General features: G+C 43.9%; 1 protein-coding gene across 1 annotated transcript in view; it reads left to right on the top strand.

The window, feature by feature from the left end:
- Nucleotides 1–22897, top strand: part of LOC139374402 (polypeptide N-acetylgalactosaminyltransferase 16-like) — a 74888-nt gene that overhangs the window by 24897 nt on the left and 27094 nt on the right. The window contains exons 5-10 of the mRNA XM_071115452.1: nucleotides 32–97; nucleotides 4130–4251; nucleotides 9581–9668; nucleotides 10030–10114; nucleotides 12921–13024; nucleotides 22630–22756. Of these exons, the coding sequence (XP_070971553.1) occupies nucleotides 32–97; nucleotides 4130–4251; nucleotides 9581–9668; nucleotides 10030–10114; nucleotides 12921–13024; nucleotides 22630–22756 (592 nt within the window). The remainder of the gene's footprint in view (nucleotides 1–31; nucleotides 98–4129; nucleotides 4252–9580; nucleotides 9669–10029; nucleotides 10115–12920; nucleotides 13025–22629; nucleotides 22757–22897) is intronic.

The raw sequence follows: 22897 nt of genomic DNA, 5'->3' as shown, positions 1-22897 counted from the left end.
GTGTGTAACGAGACATCCTCTCTGGTTCCAGCTGAGGACTGCCAGCTGCTCTCCCAGATCCCCAAAGTACGCTGCCTGAGGAACGGCCGCCGAGAGGGTGAGTGTCAAATTAAATCAATTGACATTTGTGAAGAAAGTGTGTTTGTAAATAAATAACTTTTGAATGACACAAATAAGTGTCATTCAAAAGTACAAAATAAAAAAATCGATGTAAAAATGTCTGTTAAAACTTCTTGCGACTATCAATCCCGTATCCGGGAGCGTAATCATAGCCTCAAGCTCATTACCATAACGCAACGTTAACTATTCATGAAAATCGCAAATGAAATGAAATAAATATATTCACTCACAAGCTTATATATTAGCTCACAAGCTTAGCCTTTTGTTAACAACACTGTCATCTCAGATTTTCAAAATATGCTTTTCAACCAAAGCTACACAAGCATTTGTGTAAGAGTATTGATAGCCTAGCATAGCATTAAGCCTAGCATTCAGCAGGCAACATTTTCACAAAAACAAGAAAAGCATTCAAATAAAATAATTTACCTTTGAAGAACTTCGGATGTTTTCAATGACGAGACTCTCAGTTAGATAGCAAATGTTCATTTTTTCCAAAAATATTATTTGTGTAGGAGAAATCGCTCCGTTTTGTTCATCACGTTTGGCTAAGAAAAAAATCTGAAAATGCAGTCACTACAACGGCGAACTTTTTACCAAATTAACTCCATAATATCGACAGAAACATGGCAAACGTTGTTTAGAATCAATCCTCAAGGTGTTTTTCACATATCTATTCGATGATAAATCATTCGTGGCAGTTGGGTTTCTCCTCGGAAGCAAACGGAAAAATACATGCAGCTGGAGATTACGCAATAATTGCGACGGAGGACACCAAGCGACCACCTGGTAGATGTAGTGTAAAATGGTCAGTCTTCCAATGATATGCCTACAAATACGTCACAATGCTGTCGACACTATGGGGAAACGACAGAAAGCCTAAGCTCATTCGTGGCACATTCACAGCCATATAAGGAGACATTGGAACACAGCGCCGTCAAAATCTGGGGCACTTCCTGTTTGACATTTCATCTTGGTTTCGCCTGTAGCATCAGTTCTGTGGCACTCACAGACAATATCTTTGCAGTTTTGGAAACGTCAGAGTGTTTTCTATCCAAAGCTGTCACTTATATGCATAGTCGAGCATCTTGTCGTGACAAAATATCGCGCTTAAAACGGGAACGTTTTTTATCCAAAAATGAAATACCGCCCCTAGAGTTCCAATTAAATGACTCACTGGATCATGACTCACTACTGTAGTGGCTCTGGATCAGAGAGTCTGCTAAATGACTCACTACTGTAGTGGCTCTGGATCAGAGAGTCTGTTAAATGACTCACTACTGTAGTGGCTCTGGATCAGAGAGTCTGCTAAATGACTCACTACTGTAGTGGCTCTGGATCAGAGAGTCTGTTAAATGACTCACTACTGTAGTGGCTCTGGATCAGAGGGTCTGCTAAATGACTCACTACTCTAGTGGCTCTGGATAAGAGAGTCTGTTAAATGACTCACTACTCTAGTGGCTCTGGATCAGAGAGTCTGCTAAATGACTCACTACTGTAGTGGCTCTGGATAAGAGAGTCTGTTAAATGACTCACTACTGTAGTGGCTCTGGATCAGAGAGTCTGTTAAATGACTCACTACTGTAGTGGCTCTGGATCAGATAGTCTGCTAAATGACTCACTACTGAAGTGGCTCTGGATCAGAGAGTCTGCTAAATGACTCACTACTGTAGTGGCTCTGGATCAGAGAGTCTGCTAAATGACTCACTACTGTAGTGGCTCTGGATCAGAGAGTCTGTTAAATGACTCACTACTGAAGTGGCTCTGGATCAGAGAGTCTGTTAAATGACTCACTACTATAAGTGGCTCTGGATCAGAGAGTCTGTTAAATGACTCACTACTGTAGTGGCTCTGGATCAGAGAGTCTGCTAAATGACTCACTACTGTAGTGGCTCTGGATCAGAGAGTCTGTTAAATGACTCACTACTTTAGTGGCTCTGGATCAGAGAGTCTGTTAAATGACTCACTACTGTAGTGGCTCTGGATCTGAGAGTCTGTTAAATGACTCACTATTGTAGTGGCTCTGGATCAGAGAGTCTGCTAAATGACTCACTACTGAAGTGGCTCTGGATCAGAGAGTCTGCTAAATGACTCACTACTCTAGTGGCTCTGGATCAGAGAGTCTGCTAAATGACTCACTACTGTAGTGGCTCTGGATCAGAGAGTCTGTTAAATGACTCACTACTGAAGTGGCTCTGGATCAGAGAGTCTGTTAAATGACTCACTACTATAAGTGGCTCTGGATCAGAGAGTCTGTTAAATGACTCACTACTGTAGTGGCTCTGGATCAGAGAGTCTGCTAAATGACTCACTACTGTAGTGGCTCTGGATCAGAGAGTCTGTTAAATGACTCACTACTGTAGTGGCTCTGGATCAGAGAGTCTGCTAAATGACTCACTACTGTAGTGGCTCTGGATCAGAGAGTCTGTTAAATGACTCACTACTTTAGTGGATCTGGATCAGAGAGTCTGCTAAAGGACAGGGCAGCCCGTCAGGAAGTCCAGGACCCAGTTGCTCAAGGCGGCTCAAGATTATTGATGAGCTTTGAGGGCACTATGGTGCTGAATGCTGAGCTGTAGTCAATGAACAGCATTCTTACATAGGTATTCCTGTGGTCCAGATGGGTTAGGGCAGTGTGCAGTGTGGTTGAGATTGCATCGTCTGTGGACCTATTTGGGCGGTAAGCAAATTGGAGTGGGTCTAGGGTGTCAGGTAGGGTGGAGGTGATATGGTCCTTGACTAGTCTCTCTAAGCACTTCATGATGACGGAAGTGAGTTTAGTTCAGTTGCTTTCTTGGCTACAGGTTACCTCATGTCCTATATCCCAAGAGAGCCATGATTCCGTGGAGTAGAGTATATTACAGTCCCTAATACAGTCCCTATGTTACAGTCCCTAATGTCTCTCTGGAAGGAGATCCTTGGGAATACAGACTGGGACAAGATGTTCAAAATGTCTGTGAAGAACTCTTGCCAGCTGGTCAGCGCTCTGAGAACGTGTCCTGTTATTCCGTCAGGCAGAGTGGCCTTGCTAAGAGTCTTATTCACATCGGAGAGCGAGATCACACAGTCGTTTGGGACAGCAGGGCTTCTCACATCTGGTTCAGTGTTGTTTGGCTGGAAGCGAGAAGGCATTCAGCTTGTCTTAGAGGTTTGCCTCACACTACTGAATCAGGAGAGGCTCCTGCCCTCTGGGCCGTTCTGACTGCCTCACACTACAGAATCAGGAGAGGCTCCTGCCCTCTGGGCCGTTCTGGCTGCCTCACACTACAGAATCAGGAGAGGCTCCTACCCTATGGGCCGTTCTGACTGCCTCACACTACAGAATCAGGAGAGGCTCCTGCCCTCTGGGCCGTTCTGACTGCCTCACACTACAGAATCAGGAGAGGCTCCTACCCTATGGGCCGTTCTGACTGCCTCACACTACAGAATCAGGAGAGGCTCCTGCCCTCTGGGCCGTTCTGACTGCCTCACACTACAGAATCAGGAGAGGCTCCTGCCCTCTGGGCCGTTCTGACTGCCTCACACTACAGAATCAGGAGAGGCTCCTGCCCTCTGGGCCGTTCTGACTGCCTCACACTACAGAATCAGGAGAGGCTCCTGCCCTCTGGGCCGTTCTGACTGCCTCACACTACAGAATCAGGAGAGGCTCCTGCCCTCTGGGCCGTTCTGACTGCCTCACACTACAGAATCAGGAGAGGCTCCTGCCCTCTGGGCCGTTCTGACTGCCTCACACTACCGAATCAGGAGAGGCTCTTGCCCTCTGGGCCGTTCTGACTGCCTCACACTACTGAATCAGGAGAGGCTCTTGCCCTCTGGGCCGTTCTGACTGCCTCACACTACTGAATCACACCACCCCCCTGTCCCTCTCTTCCAGCCCCCCTGCCCCCCCCCCCCCCCCCCCCGCCCCTCTCCTCCAGCCCCCCTGTCCCCTCCCCTGTCTCCAGTGTCTGACTGGTTAGCTGCTTCCTTTCTTGGTGTTTCCCCTTGGTGATATTGTCTGTGTTCCTCCCAGGTCTGATCCGGTCCCGGGTACGAGGGGCGGGAGCTGCCTCCGCCCCAATCCTGACCTTCCTGGACAGCCACTGTGAGGTCAACACTGACTGGCTTCAGCCCATGATACAGAGGGTCAAAGAGGTACACACACACACACACACACACACACACAGTGATGGCTCCTGCCCATGAAGGGTCAAGCTGGTACACTCCATCGTCTGTCAGTCACACTCTTAAATTAGACACACAATCATCTCTCAGCATATAACAGGTGGTAGCATGGCCCTCTGTCTTTCTCTTCTTTTCTCTCTCTCTCTCTCTCTCTCTCTCTCTCTCTTCTTTTCTCTCTCTCTCTCTCTCTCTCTCTCTCTCTCTCTCTCTCTCTCTCTCTCTCTCTCTCTCTCTCTCTCTCTCTCTCTCTCCCTCTCTCCCTCTCTCCCTCTCTCTCTCTCTCTCTCTCTCTCCCTCCCTCCCTCATACACATATTCACATCCCTGTGAGGGAGTGACTTGCTTTTTGTAAAGAGACCCTCATCAGTCACTCCTGGCCTGGCTGTGTTGTGCCTGGCTCTATGTCCTGTTCTCTCCAGAGAGGCTTCACTGTTCTGACCTTCACAGCTGCTCCCATAACACTTCTCTTCTCCCTCCCTCCCCACCCCAACACAGTTCTCCCTCCTTCCCTCCCCACCCCAACACAGTTCTCCCTCCTTCCCTTCCCTCCCCACCCCAACACAGTTCTCCCTCCCTCCCTCCCCACCCCAACACATTTCTCCCTCCCTCCCTCCCCACCCCAACACAGTTCACCCTCCCTCCCTCCCCACCCCAACACAGTTCTCCCTCCCTCCCTCCCCACCCCAACACCTCTCTCTCCCTCCCTCCCCACCTCAACACCTCTCTCTCTCTCTCCCTCCCCAACACCTCTCTCTCTCTCTCCCTCCCCACCTCAACACCTCTCTCTCCCCCTCCCTCCCCACCCCAACACCTCTCTCTCTATCACTCCCCACCTCAACACCTCTCTCTCTCCCTTCCTCTCTCCCTCACTCCCCACCTCAACACCTCTCTCTCTCCATCACTCCCCACCTCAACACCTCTCTCTCTCCATCACTCCCCACCTCAACACCTCTCTCTCTATCACTCCCTACCTCAACACCTCTCAATTTCAATTTCCAATTTAAGGGGGCTTTATTGCCGAAGCAAGTGAAATGGATAATAAACAAAACTGAAGGAAAAAAAAAGCCCTTTTGTGTCAACAGGTCACAAATCTTGCTGCTGTGATGGCACCCTGTGATATTTCACCCAGTAGATATGGGAGTTTATCAAAATTGGGTTTTGTTTTGTAATTCTTTGTGGGGATCTGTGTAATCTCCCAGTACATCCCATCAGATTCTACACCAACATATCATTATCATTCAGTCTTTCACATCACTTCTCTGCTACGGGGCATCTGGGACTCAATGAACTTCCTCCTTCCCTCCAGACATGTTTCAGAGCGCCAGAGATAACCACGGTCCTCCTCTCTTTGCAGTCAGTCTGGGGACAACATCAGGCCTCTATCTCTGGCATCACATCACCCAGAGAGGAATGGCTGGAGGAATGTGACACAGGGTTCAGAAAAACAAACACGATAACGACCTTTAGGTCCGACAGAGGACTGTGACTGTCCCTTCTCTCCTGCATATGCCTCTGAATACAGAGCTGTGCTGGGGCTGAATGTGACATTACACCGTGATGATGGAAGGAAAACTAAGGAGAAATGCATATAGGAAGAGGGGGGGTAGAGAGAGAGAGGGAGAGGGGGGGAGAGAGGGACAAAGAGCGAGGGAGAGAGAAAGAGATGGGGGAGAGAGGGAGAAAGAGTGGGGGGGAGAAAGAGAGGGGGGAGAGGGGGAGAAAGAGAGGGGGGAGAGAGGGAGAAAGGAAGAGGGGTGGAGAAAGAGATGGGGGAGAGAAAGAGAGGGGGGAGAGAGGGAGAAAGAGATGGGGAGAAAGGGAGAGGGAGAGAAAAAGAGGGGGAGGGAGAGAGAAAGAGAGGGGGGAGAGGGGGAGAAAGGGAGAGGGAGGGAGAAAGAAAGAGATGGGAGAAAGAGAGAGCGAGAGAGAGAGAGAGATTATGACATTATTGATATCCATTTGGAAGTGTCCTCTTGCTTTGAGAGATCAGAGTGATCATTAAATAGCCCTATAAAATGAATATTGTTTCAAGCTGTTGAGAGGGGCTCTTCACAATGCTGGCTAAGTGCTGTTTCATGCTCTCTTCTCCCCACCCCTCCTTCTCCTCTCTCTCTTCTCCTTTCCTCTCCACTCCTCTCCTCTCCCCTCTTCTCCTTTCCTCTCCACTCCTCTCCTCTCCCCTCTTCTCCTTTCCTCTCTCCACCTCTCCTCTCCTCTACCCTCTTCTCCTCTCCTCTCTCCACCCCTCCTTCTCCTCTCTCTTCTCCTTTCCTCTCCTCTCCCCTCTTCTCCTTTCCTCTCTCCACCTCTCCTCTCCCCTCTTCTCCTCTCTTCTCCAATCCTCACCTCTCTCTTCTCCTTTCCTCTCTCCACCTCTCCTCTCCCCTCTTCTCCTCTCCTCTCTCCACCTCTCCTCTCCCCTCTTCTCCTCTCCTCTCCACTCCTCTCCTCTCCTCTCTCTTCTCCTTTCCTCTCTCCACCTCTCCTCTCCCCTCTTCTCCTCTCTTCTCCAATCCTCTCCTCTCCTCTCTCTTCTCCTTTCCTCTCTCCACCTCTCCTCTCCTCTCTTCTCCTCTCCTCTCTCCACCTCTCCTCTCTTCTCCCCTCTTCTCCCCTCTTCTCCTCTCCTCTCCTCTCCTCTCATCCTCTCCTCTCATCTCCTCTCCTATCCTCTCCTCTGCATTGCTTAACTACCTGAACCAACACCACAGAGTTCACACTGGGTTCAATCTCTCTATGCAAAGAACAAGGACTGCATCCCAAATGGCGCCCTATGGGCCTGGTCTAAAGTAGTGCACTATATAGGGAATAGGGCTCTGGTCTAAAGTAGTGCACTATATAGGGAATAGGGCTCTGGTCTAAAGTAGTGCACTATATAGGGAATAGGGAGCCCTTGGGGAAGCAGTCAGGGCTCTAATTGGAAACAGTCTGTTTGATTTTCTCTTTGTAAAGCTAATCCTTCGTAAGATACACACACACACGCTGACTCACAAACACAGACTCACAAACACACACTCACAAACACACCACCCGCAAACACACACTCCCAAACACACACTCCCAAACACACACTCACAAACACACACTCTCACACTCCCAAACACACACTCCCAAACACACACTCCCAAACACACACACACACTCACAAACACACACTCACAATCAAACAAACACACACTCCCAAACACACACTCCCAAACACACTCACACAAACACACACTCCCAAACACACTCACACAAACACACACTCCCAAACACACACTCCCAAACACACACTCACACACACACACTCCCAAACACACACTTTATAGTTACCCCTGTGTTGGGTAAATACTATTTTGTTCCTTTGATTTTGGACATTAAAGCGTGTTTTTTCCCACATCCTTTGCTCTCTGCGCCTGACTCCACACCCATTCACTCATTGAGCGTTGCTGGAGGTCATTTTGCAGGGCTCTGGCAGTGTTCCTCCTGCTCCTCCTTGCACAAAGGCGGAAATAGTGGTCCTGCTGCTGGGTTGTTGCCCTCCTACGGCCTCCTCCACGTCTCCTGATGTACTGGCCTGTATCCTGGTAGCGCCTCCATGCTCTGGACACTACGCTGACAGACACAGCAAACCTTCTTGCCACAGCTCGCATTGATGTGCCATCCTGGATGAGCTGCACTACCTGAGCCACTTGTGTGGGTTGTAGACTCCGTCTCATGCTACCACTAGAGTGAAAGCACCGCCAGCATTCAAAAGTGACCAAAACATCAGCCAGGAAGCATAGGAACTGAGAAGTGGTCTGTGGTCACCACCTGCAGAACCACTCATAAAGCTACGCTTTATCTTGGCCAGGTCACAGTTGTAAATGAGAACTTGGTCTCAACTAGCCTACCTGGTTAAATAAAGGTGTTCTCAACTTGCCTACCAGTTTAAATAAAGGTGTGTAACGCTCAATGAGTGAATGGGTGTGGAGTCAGGCGCAGAGAGCAAAGGATGTGGGAAAAAACACGCTTTAATGTCCAAAATCAAAGGAACAAAATAGTATTACCCAACACAGGGGTAACTATAAAAACAATATAGTACCCTTAGGTAAAATAGCAGGACAGCGAGAAAACCCAACAAAACACTAACCACTCTCACAAACACAGAAGAACAAGCCTGCACAAACAGAAGCGGGCTAAACAAACTTAAATAACCCCACCCTAACAACCAAACAATGAACAGGTGAAACCAATTAGACAAAACCAAACGAACACAGAACAAAGAATCGGTGGCAGCTAGTAGACCGGCGACGACGACAGCCGAGCGCCACCCGAACAAGAAGGTGAGTCACCCTCGGTGATATTCGTGACAAGGTGAAATAAAAAAATATATATATATATATATTTATTTATTTATTCTGTCATCTCCCCCTCTATGACGGCCTAAATAAAGTCAAACTGTATGTAACGGAAAACGTGCATAAAGACGTTCAGATATGACGTCATCGTTTTGAGCACTGCCCACAGAGTGGTTAAACTACGGCATGTGACATGGTTCAATGTGCCAGTCAATCAGCACAGTCTACTTTTGAGGGTTTTTTTCTCAAATGGACTCCGTCTAGGAGCTAGAACTGGGATCATGTATACTGTACTAATGCTGATTTAAACATTTTAAAAAGAGGAACGGAGAGAAATGTACAATACGGCAAACGTAGCAAACGAGGCGTTTGTGGTGAGGACACGGGGGCCGCCATCTTTATGCACCTTCAGCTGCTGATGAGGCGTTTGTGGTGAGGACACGGGGGCCGCCATCTTTATGCACCTTCGCCATTATGAAATGGCAAACGAGGCGTTTGTGGTGAGGACATGGGGGCCGCCGTCTTTATGCACCATCAGCTGCTGATGAGGCGTTTGTGGTGAGGACACGGGGGCCGCCATCTTTATGCACCTTCGCCATTATGTGTGACCGTGAGAAGTGTCTCTCTGCCACCATCAGCTGCTGATGAGGCGTTTGTGGTGAGGACACGGGGGCAATCTGCTGATGAGGTGTTTGTGGTGAGGACACGGGGGCAATCTGCTGATGAGGTGTTTGTGGTGAGGACACGGGGGCAAGCTGCTGATGAGGTGTTTGTGGTGAGGACACGGGGGCAAGCTGCTGATGAGGTGTTTGTGGTGAGGACACGGGGGCAAGCTGCTGATGAGGTGTTTGTGGTGAGGACACGGGGGCAAGCTGCTGATGAGGTGTTTGTGGTGAGGACACGGGCCGCCATCTTTATGCACCTTCGCCATTATGTGTGACCGTGCCCTGTGTCCCTGTCTCTCTCTCCTCTTCCCAGGATCATACCCGGGTTGTCAGCCCCATCATCGATGTTATCAGCCTGGATAACTTTGCCTACTTGGCAGCTTCAGCTGACTTGAGGGGAGGTCAGTACTCAGAACACAACCTCTAACCTGTGGGTACTATCCTCGTAAACACAGCCACGCACAGCAGTCACCTATCCTCGTAAACACAGCCACGCACAGCAGTCACCTATCCTCGTAAACACAGCCACGCACAGCAGTCACCTATCTTCGTAAACACAGCCAAGCACAGCAGTCACCTATCCTCGTAAACACAGCCACGCACAGCAGTCACCTGTCCTCGTAAACACAGCCAAGCACAGCAGTCACCTATCCTCGTAAACACAGCCACGCACAGCAGTCACCTGTCCTCGTAAACACAGCCACGCACAGCAGTCACTTTCACTTGCCATCTCATAACTTTTCTCTCTCTCTTTTCTCTCAGGGTTTGACTGGAGTTTACACTTTAAATGGGAACAGATTCCCATCGAACAGAAGATGTCCAGGAATGATCCTACTCTGCCTATCAGGTAATTACAGTAGTTATATTGTGGTGGTCCCCACTCTGCCTATCAGGTAATTACAGTAGTTATATTGTGGTGGTCCCCACTCTGCCTATCAGGTAATTACAGTAGTTATATTGTGGTGGTCCCCACTCTGCCTATCAGGTAATTACAGTAGTTATATTGTATTGGTCCCCACTCTGCCTATCAGATAATTACAGTAGTTATATTGTGGTGGTCCCCACTCTGCCTATCAGGTAATTACAGTAGTTATATTGTGGTGGTCCCCACTCTGCCTATCAGGTAATTACAGTAGTTATATTGTGGTGGTCCCCACTCTGCCTATCAGGTAATTACAGTAGTTATATTGTGGTGGTCCCCACTCTGCCTATCAGGAAATTACAGTAGTTATATTGTGGTGGTCCCCACTCTGCCTATCAGGTAATTACAGTAGTTATATTGTGGTGGTCCCCACTCTGCCTATCAGGTAATTACAGTAGTTATATTGTGGTGGTCCCCACTCTGCCTATCAGGTAATTACAGTAGTTATATTGTGGTGGTCCCCACTCTGCCTATCAGGTAATTACAGTAGTTATATTGTGGTGGTCCCCACTCTGCCTATCAGGTAATTACAGTAGTTATATTGTGGTGGTCCCCACTCTGCCTATCAGGTAATTACAGTAGTTATATTGTGGTGGTCCCCACTCTGCCTATCCGGTAATTACAGTAGTTATATTGTATTGGTCCCCACTCTGCCTATCAGGTAATTACAGTAGTTATATTGTGGTGGTCCCCACTCTGCCTATCAGGAAATTACAGTAGTTATATTGTGGTAGTCCCCACTCTGCCTATCAGGAAATTACAGTAGTTATATTGTGGTGGTCCCCACTCTGCCTATCAGGTAATTACAGTAGTTATATTGTGGTGGTCCCCACTCTGCCTATCAGGTAATTACAGTAGTTATATTGTGGTGGTCCCCACTCTGCCTATCAGGTAATTACAGTAGTTATATTGTGGTGGTCCCCACTCTGCCTATCAGGTAATTACAGTAGTTATATTGTGGTGGTCCCCACTCTGCCTATCAGGTAATTACAGTAGTTATATTGTGGTGGTCCCCACTCTGCCTATCAGGTAATTACAGTAGTTATATTGTGGTGGTCCCCACTCTGCCTATCAGGAAATTACAGTAGTTATATTGTGGTGGTCCCCACTCTGCCTATCAGGTAATTACAGTAGTTATATTGTGGTGGTCCCCACTCTGCCTATCAGGTAATTACAGTAGTTATATTGTGGTGGTCCCCACTCTGCCTATCAGGTAATTACAGTAGTTATATTGTGGTGGTCCCCACTCTGCCTATCAGGTAATTACAGTAGTTATATTGTGGTGGTCCCCACTCTGCCTATCAGGAAATTACAGTAGTTATATTGTGGTGGTCCCCACTCTGCCTATCAGGTAATTACAGTAGTTATATTGTGGTGGTCCCCACTCTGCCTATCAGGTAATTACAGTAGTTATATTGTGGTGGTCCCCACTCTGCCTATCAGGTAATTACAGTAGTTATATTGTGGTGGTCCCCACTCTGCCTATCAGGAAATTACAGTAGTTATATTGTGGTGGTCCCCACTCTGCCTATCAGGTAATTACAGTAGTTATATTGTGGTGGTCCCCACTCTGCCTATCAGGTAATTACAGTAGTTATATTGTGGTGGTCCCCACTCTGCCTATCAGGTAATTACAGTAGTTATATTGTGGTGGTCCCCACTCTGCCTATCAGGTAATTACAGTAGTTATATTGTGGTGGTCCCCACTCTGCCTATCAGGAAATTACAGTAGTTATATTGTGGTGGTCCCCACTCTGCCTATCAGGTAATTACAGTAGTTATATTGTGGTGGTCCCCACTCTGCCTATCAGGTAATTACAGTTGTTATATTGTGGTGGTCCCCACTCTGCCTATCAGGTAATTACAGTAGTTATATTGTGGTGGTCCCCACTCTGCCTATCAGGTAATTACAGTAGTTATATTGTGGTGGTCCCCACTCTGCCTATCAGGTAATTACAGTAGTTCTACTTTTCCTCCTTTGTCTCTCCTGTATGGGCCAGTAAAATATCTTAGAATCACAAGTTCAATATGGCATTTAACACTTCTTTCCATAGTACCATCAACTCCTGTGTTCCAATGACACGTTGTGTTAGCTAATCCAAGTTTATAATTTTGAAAGGTTAATTGATCATTAGAAAACCCTTTTGTTAATTATGTTAGCACAGCTGAAAACGGTTGTTCTGATTAAAGGAGCAATAAAACGGCCTTCTGTAGACTAGTTGAGTATCTGGAGCATCAGCATTTGTGGGTTCGATTACAGGCTCAAAATGACCAGAAACAAATGACTTTCTTCTGAAACTCGTCAGTATATTCTTGTTCTGAGAAATGAAGGCTATTCCATGCGAGAAATTGCCAAGAAACTGAAGATCTCGTACAACGCTGTGTACTACTTCCTTCAGGGAACAGCACAAACTGGCTCTAACCAGAATAGAAAGAGGAGTGGGAGGCCCCAGTGTACAACTGAGCAAGACGCCTCACAAGTCCTCAACTGGCAGCTTCATTAAATAGTACCCACAAAACACCAGTCTCAATATGTGTGTATCAGACAGTCTGTCCTCCTGTGTGTATCAGATAGTCTGTCCTCCTGGGTGTATCAGACAGTCTGTCCTCCTGGGTGTATCAGACAGTCTGTCCTCCCGTGTGTATCAGACAGTCTGTCCTCCTGTGTGTATCAGATAGTCTGTCCTCTGTGTGTATCAGATAGTCTGTCCTCCTGTGTTCTCTGCTACAGAACTCCAGTGATTGCAGGAGGGATCTTTGTGATGGACAAGAGCTGGTTCAACCACCTGGGGCAGTACGACACTCACATGGACATCTGGGGAGGAGAGAACTTTGGTGAGATCACTGGGGGGGGGGACTTGGGTGAGATCACTGAGTGGGGGGAGAGAACTTTGGTGAGATCACTGAGTGGGGAGGGGGAAGGGGGGGGAGAACTTTGGTGAGATCACTGTGAGGGAGGGAGAGGGGGGGGGGGAACTTTGGTGAGATCACTGGGGGGGAGGGAGAGGGGGGGAGGAGAACTTTGGTGAGATCACTGAGTGGGGGGGGGGGAAGGGGGGGAGAACTTTGGTGAGATCACTGGGGGGGAGGGAGAGGGGGGGAGAGAACTTTGGTGAGATCACTGAGTGGGGGGGGGAGAACTTTGGTGAGATCACTGAGTGGGGAGGGGGAAGGGGGGGGAGAACTTTGGTGAGATCACTGTGAGGGAGGGAGAGGGGGGGGGGGGGAACTTTGGTGAGATCACTGGGGGGGAGGGAGAGGGGGGGGAGAACTTTGGTGAGATCACTGGGGGGGGGGGGGGGGGAGAACATTTTCTTCATATCATGTTTCTTTAGACCTGTCTAAAATAAATAATGGATTTATTGTGAAGATGTAGACTATATTACATGGATGTATTGTGATGGTGTAGGTAGACTATATTATATGGATTTATTGTGATGGTGTAGACTATATTACATGGATGTATTGTGATGGTGTAGGTAGACTATATTATATGGATTTATTGTGATGGTGTAGACTATATTACATGGATTTATTGTGATGGTGTAGGTAGACTATATTACATGGATTTATTGTGATGGTGTAGACTATATTACATGGATTTATTGTGATGGTGTAGGTAGACTATATTACATGGATTTATTGTGATGGTGTAGACTATATTACATGGATTTATTGTGATGGTGTAGGTAGACTATATTACATGGATTTATTGTGATGGTGTAGACTATATTACATGGATTTATTGTGATGGTGTAGGTAGACTATATAACATGGATTTATTGTGATGGTGTAGGTAGACTATATTACATGGATTTATTGTGATGGTGTAGACTATATTACATGGATTTATTGTGATGGTGTAGGTAGACTATATTACATGGATTTATTGTGATGGTGTAGGTAGACTATATTACATGGATTTATTGTGATGGTGTAGGTAGACTATATTACATGGATTTATTGTGATGGTGTAGGTAGACTATATTACATGGATTTATTGTGATGGTGTAGACTATATTACATGGATTTATTGTGAAGGTGTAGGTAGACTATATTACATGGATTTATTGTGATGGTGTAGACTATATTACATGGATTTATTGTGATAGTGTAGGTTGACTATATTACATGGATTTATTGTGATGGTGTAGGTAGACTATATTACATGGATTAATTGTGATGGTGTAGGTAGACTATATTACATGGATTTATTGTGATGGTGTAGACTATATTACATGGATTTATTGTGATGGTGTAGGTAGACTATATTACATGGATTTATTGTGATGGTATAGGTAGACTATATTACATGGATTTATTGTGATGGTGTAGGTAGACTATATTACATGGATTTATTGTGATGGTGTAGACTATATTACATGGATTTATTGTGATGGTGTAGACTATATTACATGGATTTATTGTGATGGTGTAGACTATATTACATGGATTTATTGTGATGGTGTAGGTAGACTATATTACATGGATTTATTGTGATGGTGTAGGTAGACTATATTACATGGATTTATTGTGATGGTGTAGACTATATTACATGGATTTATTGTGATGGTGTAGACTATATTACATGGATTTATTGTGATGGTGTAGACTATATTACATGGATTTATTGTGATGGTGTAGACTATATTACATGGATTTATTGTGATGGTGTAGACAGACTATATTACATGGATTTATTGTGATGGTGTAGACTATATTACATGGATTTATTGTGATGATGTAGGCTATATTACATGGATTTATTGTGATGGTGTAGACTATATTACATGGATTTATTGTGATGGTGTAGACAGACTATATTACATGGATTTATTGTGATGGTGTAGACTATATTACATGGATTTATTGTGATGGTGTAGACTATATTACATGGATTTATTGTGATGGTGTAGACTATATTACATGGATTTATTGTGATGGTGTAGACTATATTACATGGATTTATTGTGATGGTGTAGACAGACTATATTACATGGATTTATTGTGATGGTGTAGACTATATTACATGGATTTATTGTGATGATGTAGGCTATATTACATGGATTTATTGTGATGGTGTAGACTATATTACATGGATTTATTGTGATGGTGTAGACTATATTACATGGATTTATTGTGATGGTGTAGGTAGACTATATTACATGGATTTATTGTGATGGTGTAGACAGACTATATTACATGGATTCATTGTGATGGTGTAGACAGACTATATTACATGGATTTATTGTGATGGTGTAGACAGACTATATTACATGGATTTATTGTGATGGTGTAGACTATATTACATGGATTTATTGTGATGGTGTAGACAGACTATATTACATGGATTTATTGTGATGGTGTAGACTATATTACATGGATTTATTGTGATGGTGTAGACTATATTACATGGATTTATTGTGATGGTGTAGACTATATTACATGGATTTATTGTGATGGTGTAGACAGACTATATTACATGGATTTATTGTGATGGTGTAGACTATATTACATGGATTTATTGTGATGGTGTAGACTATATTACATGGATTTATTGTGATGGTGTAGACTATATTACATGGATTTATTGTGATGGTGTAGGTAGACTATATTACATGGATTTATTGTGATGGTGTAGACTATATTACATGGATTTATTGTGATGGTGTAGACAGACTATATTACATGGATTTATTGTGATGGTGTAGACTATATTACATGGATTTATTGTGATGGTGTAGACTATATTACATGGATTTATTGTGATGGTGTAGACTATATTACATGGATTTATTGTGATGGTGTAGACTATATTACATGGATTTATTGTGATGGTGTAGACAGACTATATTACATGGATTTATTGTGATGGTGTAGACTATATTACATGGATTTATTGTGATGATGTAGGCTATATTACATGGATTTATTGTGATGGTGTAGACTATATTACATGGATTTATTGTGATGGTGTAGACTATATTACATGGATTTATTGTGATGGTGTAGGTAGACTATATTACATGGATTTATTGTGATGGTGTAGACAGACTATATTACATGGATTCATTGTGATGGTGTAGACAGACTATATTACATGGATTTATTGTGATGGTGTAGACAGACTATATTACATGGATTTATTGTGATGGTGTAGACTATATTACATGGATTTATTGTGAAGGTGTAGGCTATATTACATGGATTTATTGTGATGGTGTAGACTATATTACATGGATTTATTGTGATGGTGTAGACAGACTATATTACATGGATTTATTGTGATGGTGTAGACTATATTACATGGATTTATTGTGATGGTGTAGACTATATTACATGGATTTATTGTGATGGTGTAGACTATATTACATGGATTTATTGTGATGGTGTAGACTATATTACATGGATTTATTGTGATGGTGTAGACAGACTATATTACATGGATTTATTGTGATGGTGTAGACTATATTACATGGATTTATTGTGATGATGTAGGCTATATTACATGGATTTATTGTGATGGTGTAGACTATATTACATGGATTTATTGTGATGGTGTAGACTATATTACATGGATTTATTGTGATGGTGTAGGTAGACTATATTACATGGATTTATTGTGATGGTGTAGACAGACTATATTACATGGATTCATTGTGATGGTGTAGACAGACTATATTACATGGATTTATTGTGATGGTGTAGACAGACTATATTACATGGATTTATTGTGATGGTGTAGACTATATTACATGGATTTATTGTGATGGTGTAGACAGACTATATTACATGGATTTATTGTGATGGTGTAGACTATATTACATGGATTTATTGTGATGGTGTAGACTATATTACATGGATTTATTGTGATGGTGTAGACTATATTACATGGATTTATTGTGATGGTGTAGACTATATTACATGGATTTATTGTGATGGTGTAGGTAGACTATATTACATGGATTTATTGTGAAGGTGTAGACTATATTACATGGATTTATTGTGATGGTGTAGACTATATTACATGGATTTATTGTGATGGTGTAGGTAGACTATATTACATGGATTTATTGTGATGGTGTAGACAGACTATATTACATGGATTTATTGTGATGGTGTAGACAGACTATATTACATGGATTTATTGTGATGGTGTAGACAGACTATATTACATGGATTTATTGTGATGGTGTAGACTATATTACATGGATTTATTGTGATGGTGTAGACAGACTATATTACATGGATTTATTGTGAAGGTGGAGGTAGACTATATTACATGGATTTATTGTGATGGTGTAGACAGACTATATTACATGGATTTATTGTGAAGGTGTAGACTATATTACATGGATTTATTGTGATGGTGTAGGCTATATTACATGGATTTATTGTGATGGTGTAGACTATATTACATGGATTTATTGTGATGGTGTAGACTATATTACATGGATTTATTGTGATGGTGTAGACTATATTACATGGATTTATTGTGATGGTGTAGACTATATTACATGGATTTATTGTGATGGTGTAGACTATATTACATGGATTTATTGTGATGGTGTAGGTAGACTATATTACATGGATTTATTGTGAAGGTGTAGACTATATTACATGGATTTATTGTGATGGTGTAGACTATATTACATGGATTTATTGTGATGGTGTAGGTAGACTATATTACATGGATTTATTGTGATGGTGTAGACAGACTATATTACATGGATTTATTGTGATGGTGTAGACAGACTATATTACATGGATTTATTGTGATGGTGTAGACAGACTATATTACATGGATTTATTGTGATGGTGTAGACTATATTACATGGATTTATTGTGATGGTGTAGACAGACTATATTACATGGATTTATTGTGAAGGTGGAGGTAGACTATATTACATGGATTTATTGTGATGGTGTAGACAGACTATATTACATGGATTTATTGTGATGGTGTAGACAGACTATATTACATGGATTTATTGTGATGGTGTAGACTATATTACATGGATTTATTGTGATGGTGTAGACTATATTACATGGATTTATTGTGATGGTGTAGGTAGACTATATTACATGGATTTATTGTGATGGTGTAGACAGACTATATTACATGGATTTATTGTGATGGTGTAGACAGACTATATTACATGGATTTATTGTGATGGTGTAGACTATATTACATGGATTTATTGTGATGGTGTAGGTAGACTATATTACATGGATTTATTGTGATGGTGTAGACTATATTACATGGATTTATTGTGATGGTGTAGACTATATTACATGGATTTATTGTGATGGTGTAGGTAGACTATATTACATGGATTTATTGTGAAGGTGTAGACTATATTACATGGATTTATTGTGATGGTGTAGACTATATTACATGGATTTATTGTGATGGTGTAGGTAGACTATATTACATGGATTTATTGTGATGGTGTAGACAGACTATATTACATGGATTTATTGTGATGGTGTAGACAGACTATATTACATGGATTTATTGTGATGGTGTAGACAGACTATATTACATGGATTTATTGTGATGGTGTAGACTATATTACATGGATTTATTGTGATGGTGTAGACAGACTATATTACATGGATTTATTGTGAAGGTGGAGGTAGACTATATTACATGGATTTATTGTGATGGTGTAGACAGACTATATTACATGGATTTATTGTGATGGTGTAGACAGACTATATTACATGGATTTATTGTGATGGTGTAGACTATATTACATGGATTTATTGTGATGGTGTAGACTATATTACATGGATTTATTGTGATGGTGTAGGTAGACTATATTACATGGATTTATTGTGATGGTGTAGACAGACTATATTACATGGATTTATTGTGATGGTGTAGACAGACTATATTACATGGATTTATTGTGATGGTGTAGACAGACTATATTACATGGATTTATTGTGATGGTGTAGGTAGACTATATTACATGGATTTATTGTGATGGTGTAGGTAGACTATATTACATGGATTTATTGTGATGGTGTAGACTATATTACATGGATTTATTGTGATGGTGTAGGTAGACTATATTACATGGATTTATTGTGATGGTGTAGGTAGACTATATTACATGGATTTATTGTGATGGTGTAGGTAGACTATATTACATGGATTTATTGTGATGGTGTAGGTAGACTATATTACATGGATTTATTGTGATGGTGTAGGTAGACTATATTACATGGATTTATTGTGAAGGTGTAGGTAGACTATATTACATGGATTTATTGTGATGGTGTAGACTATATTACATGGATTTATTGTGATGGTGTAGACTATATTACATGGATTTATTGTGATGGTGTAGACTATATTACATGGATTTATTGTGATGGTGTAGACTATATTACATGGATTTACTGTGATGGTGTAGACAGACTATATTACATGGATTTACTGTGATGGTGTAGGTAGACTATATTACATGGATTTATTAGACTTTTTATAACGTTCCAAAGGTCATCAGTGTCTTGTAGGCTGAGTGGAATCCAGGAGATGCCTGACAACCGACTAGTAGGACCTCAGAGATACCAACACTATGTGGCGTGCAGACCTGGGTTTAGCTTCAAAACGATATTCATTTGACCAGACCTACAATACTTATTCTCCACCATAATTTGCAAATAAATTCATTAAAAATCCTACAATGTGATTTTCTGGATTTTTTTCCCTCATTTTGTCTGTCATAGTTGAAGTGTACCTTTGATGAAAATTACAGGCCTCTCTCGTCTTTTTAAGTGGGAGAACTTGCACAATTGGTGGCTGACTAAATACTTTTTTGCCCCACTGTGTGTTGACAGTAACACTCAATCACATCAGGATTTAAATGGCAGGTCATCATCATGCCCGTTATTTGAAAGTAAATTCTATAATTTGCCTTTATCTGGTGGAGCTTGTCTGTTAGAACTGAACAAGAAGCATCTCACACTGAGTCCTCCAACAGAACTACTTGTCTGATCTGCATTAGCCCTCATTAGCAGAGTTGGCCGTATACTTCATCTGGTACACATCAGTCAGAACAAGAAGCTCGGGAGGTTAATGGTGTCTCTCTCTGTATAATCTCCTATAAATATAACACATATCCTGTCTGTGTCTGTCTGTCCTGGTGTCACTCTTCAGAGCTGTCGCTCAGAGTGGGGATGTGTGTTGGCAGACCAGACTGTGTATATGTGTGTGTTCGTGTTGACACATATTAAATATAAACAATGTGTGTGTGTGTGTCTACGTGTGTGTGTATAATCTCCTACATATTGAATATACTGGGATATTTGGAAAGTATTCAGACCCCTTGACTTTTTCCAGATTTTGTTCTGTTACAGTCTTATTCTAAAATTGATTCAATAGTTTTTTTCATCATCATCAATACCCCATAATATTAACATCACCTCATAATGGGGTAATTATGGGGTATTGTGATGTCATTATGGGGTATTGTGATGTCATTATGGGGTATTGTGATGTCATTATGGGGTATTGTGATGTCATTATGGGGTATTGTGATGTCATTATTGGGTATTGTGATGTCATTATGGGGTATTGTGATGTCATTATTGGGTATCGTGTGTAGATTGAGGAGGAACATTTTAGAGTACAGCTGTAACGTTACAAAAGGGAAGGGGTCTGAAAACTTTCCCTGTAGGGGTTAGGGTGTTAGGGGGTAGGGTTTAGGGGTAGGGTTTAGGGTGTTAGGGGGTAGGGGGTAGGGGTTTAGGGGTAGGGGTTAGGGTTAGGTTTAGGGTGTTAGGGTTTAGGGGTTAGGGGTTAGGGGTTAGGGTTTAGGGGTAGGGGTTAGGGGTTAGGGTGTTAGGGGGTAGGGTTTAGGGGTAGGTGTTAGGGGGTAGGGGGTAGGGGTTTAGGGGTAGGGGTAGGGGTTAGGGGGTAGGGGTTTAGGGGTAGGGGTAGGGGTTAGGGTTAGGGGTAGGGGTTAGGGGTTAGGGGTAGGGTGTTAGGGGGTAGGGGGTAGGGGTTTAGGGGTAGGGGTAGGGGTTAGGGTGTTAGGGTTTAGGGGTAGGGGTTAGGGGTTAGGGGTAGGGGTTAGGGTGTTAGGGGTAGGGGTTAGGGGTAGGGGTAGGGGTTAGGGTTAGGTGTTGGGGTTAGGGTTAGGGTTAGGGTGTTAAGGGTTAGGGTTAGGGGTTTAGGGGTAGGGGTTAGGGTTAGGGTGTTAGGGTTTAGGGGTAGGGGTTAGGGGTTAGGGTGTTAGGGGTTAGGGTTAGGGTTAGGGTGTTAGGGGTAGGGGTTAGGGTGTTAGGGGTAGGGGTTAGGGTGTTAGGGGTTAGGGTTTAGGGGTAGGGGTAGGGGTTAGGGTTAGGTGTTGGGGTTAGGGTTAGGGTGTTAGGGGTTAGGGTGTTAAGGGTTAGGGTTAGGGGTTTAGGGGTAGGGGTTAGGGGTAGGGGTTAGGGGTTAGGGGTAGGGGTTAGGGTGTTAGGGGTTAGGGTTAGGGTGTTAGGGGTAGGGGTAGGGGTTAGGGGTTAGGGTGTTAGGGGTTAGGGTTAGGGTTAGGGTGTTAGGGGTAGGGGTTAGGGTGTTAGGGGTAGGGGTTAGGGTGTTAGGGGTTAGGGTTTAGGGGTAGGGGTTAGGGTTAGGTGTTGGGGTTAGGGTTAGGGTTAGGGTGTTAGGGGTTAGGGTGTTAAGGGTTAGGGTTAGGGGTTTAGGGGTAGGGGTTAGGGGTAGGGGTTAGGGGTTAGGGGTAGGGGTTAGGGTGTTAGGGGTTAGGGTTAGGGTTAGGGTGTTAGGGGTAGGGGTTAGGGTTAGGTGTTGGGGTTAGGGTTAGGGTTAGGGTGTTAGGGGTTAGGGTGTTAAGGGTTAGGGTTAGGGGTTTAGGGGTAGGGGTTAGGGTTAGGGTGTTAGGGTTTAGGGGTAGGGGTTAGGGGTTAGGGTGTTAGGGGTTAGGGTTAGGGTTAGGGTGTTAGGGGTAGGGGTTAGGGTGTTAGGGGTAGGGGTTAGGGTGTTAGGGGTTAGGGTTTAGGGGTAGGGGTAGGGGTTAGGGTTAGGTGTTGGGGTTAGGGTTAGGGTTAGGGTGTTAGGGGTTAGGGTGTTAAGGGTTAGGGTTAGGGGTTTAGGGGTAGGGGTTAGGGGTAGGGGTTAGGGGTTAGGGGTAGGGGTTAGGGTTAGGGGTTAGGGGTAGGGTTAGGGGTTAGGGTGTTAGGGTTAGGGTTAGGGGTTAGGGTTTAGGGGTAGGTGTTAGGGGGTAGGGGGTAGGGGTTTAGGGGTAGGGGTAGGGGTTAGGGGGTAGGGGTTTAGGGGTAGGGGTAGGGGTTAGGGTTAGGGTTTCCCTGTACATACTGTGTCCCTCCCTCCTCAGAGTTGTCCTTCAGGGTGTGGATGTGTGTTGGGAGCCTGGAGATTCTGTTAGGGTTTCCCTGTACATACTGTGTCCCTCCCTCCTCAGAGCTGTCCTTCAGGGTGTGGATGTGTGGCGGGAGCCTGGAGATTCTGCCCTGCAGCAGGGTGGGACACGTCTTCAGGAAACGACACCCCTACGACTTCCCAGAGGGCAATGCTCTCACATACATCAAGTAAGTGGGCTGGGCTACGCTCTGCTATTAACTTTTCAGAGTCCAGACAAAGCAGCCCTTTTCAAATCTCTCCTCGGGGACCCCCAGCCGTTCTCCAACCTCTCCTCGGGGACCCCCAGGCGTTCTCCAACCTCTCCTCGG

Source organism: Oncorhynchus clarkii, chromosome 19 (genome assembly GCF_045791955.1).
Source record: "Oncorhynchus clarkii lewisi isolate Uvic-CL-2024 chromosome 19, UVic_Ocla_1.0, whole genome shotgun sequence".
NCBI classification, from domain to species: domain Eukaryota; kingdom Metazoa; phylum Chordata; class Actinopteri; order Salmoniformes; family Salmonidae; genus Oncorhynchus; species Oncorhynchus clarkii.
This window is presented reverse-complemented; position numbering and strand designations above follow the sequence as displayed.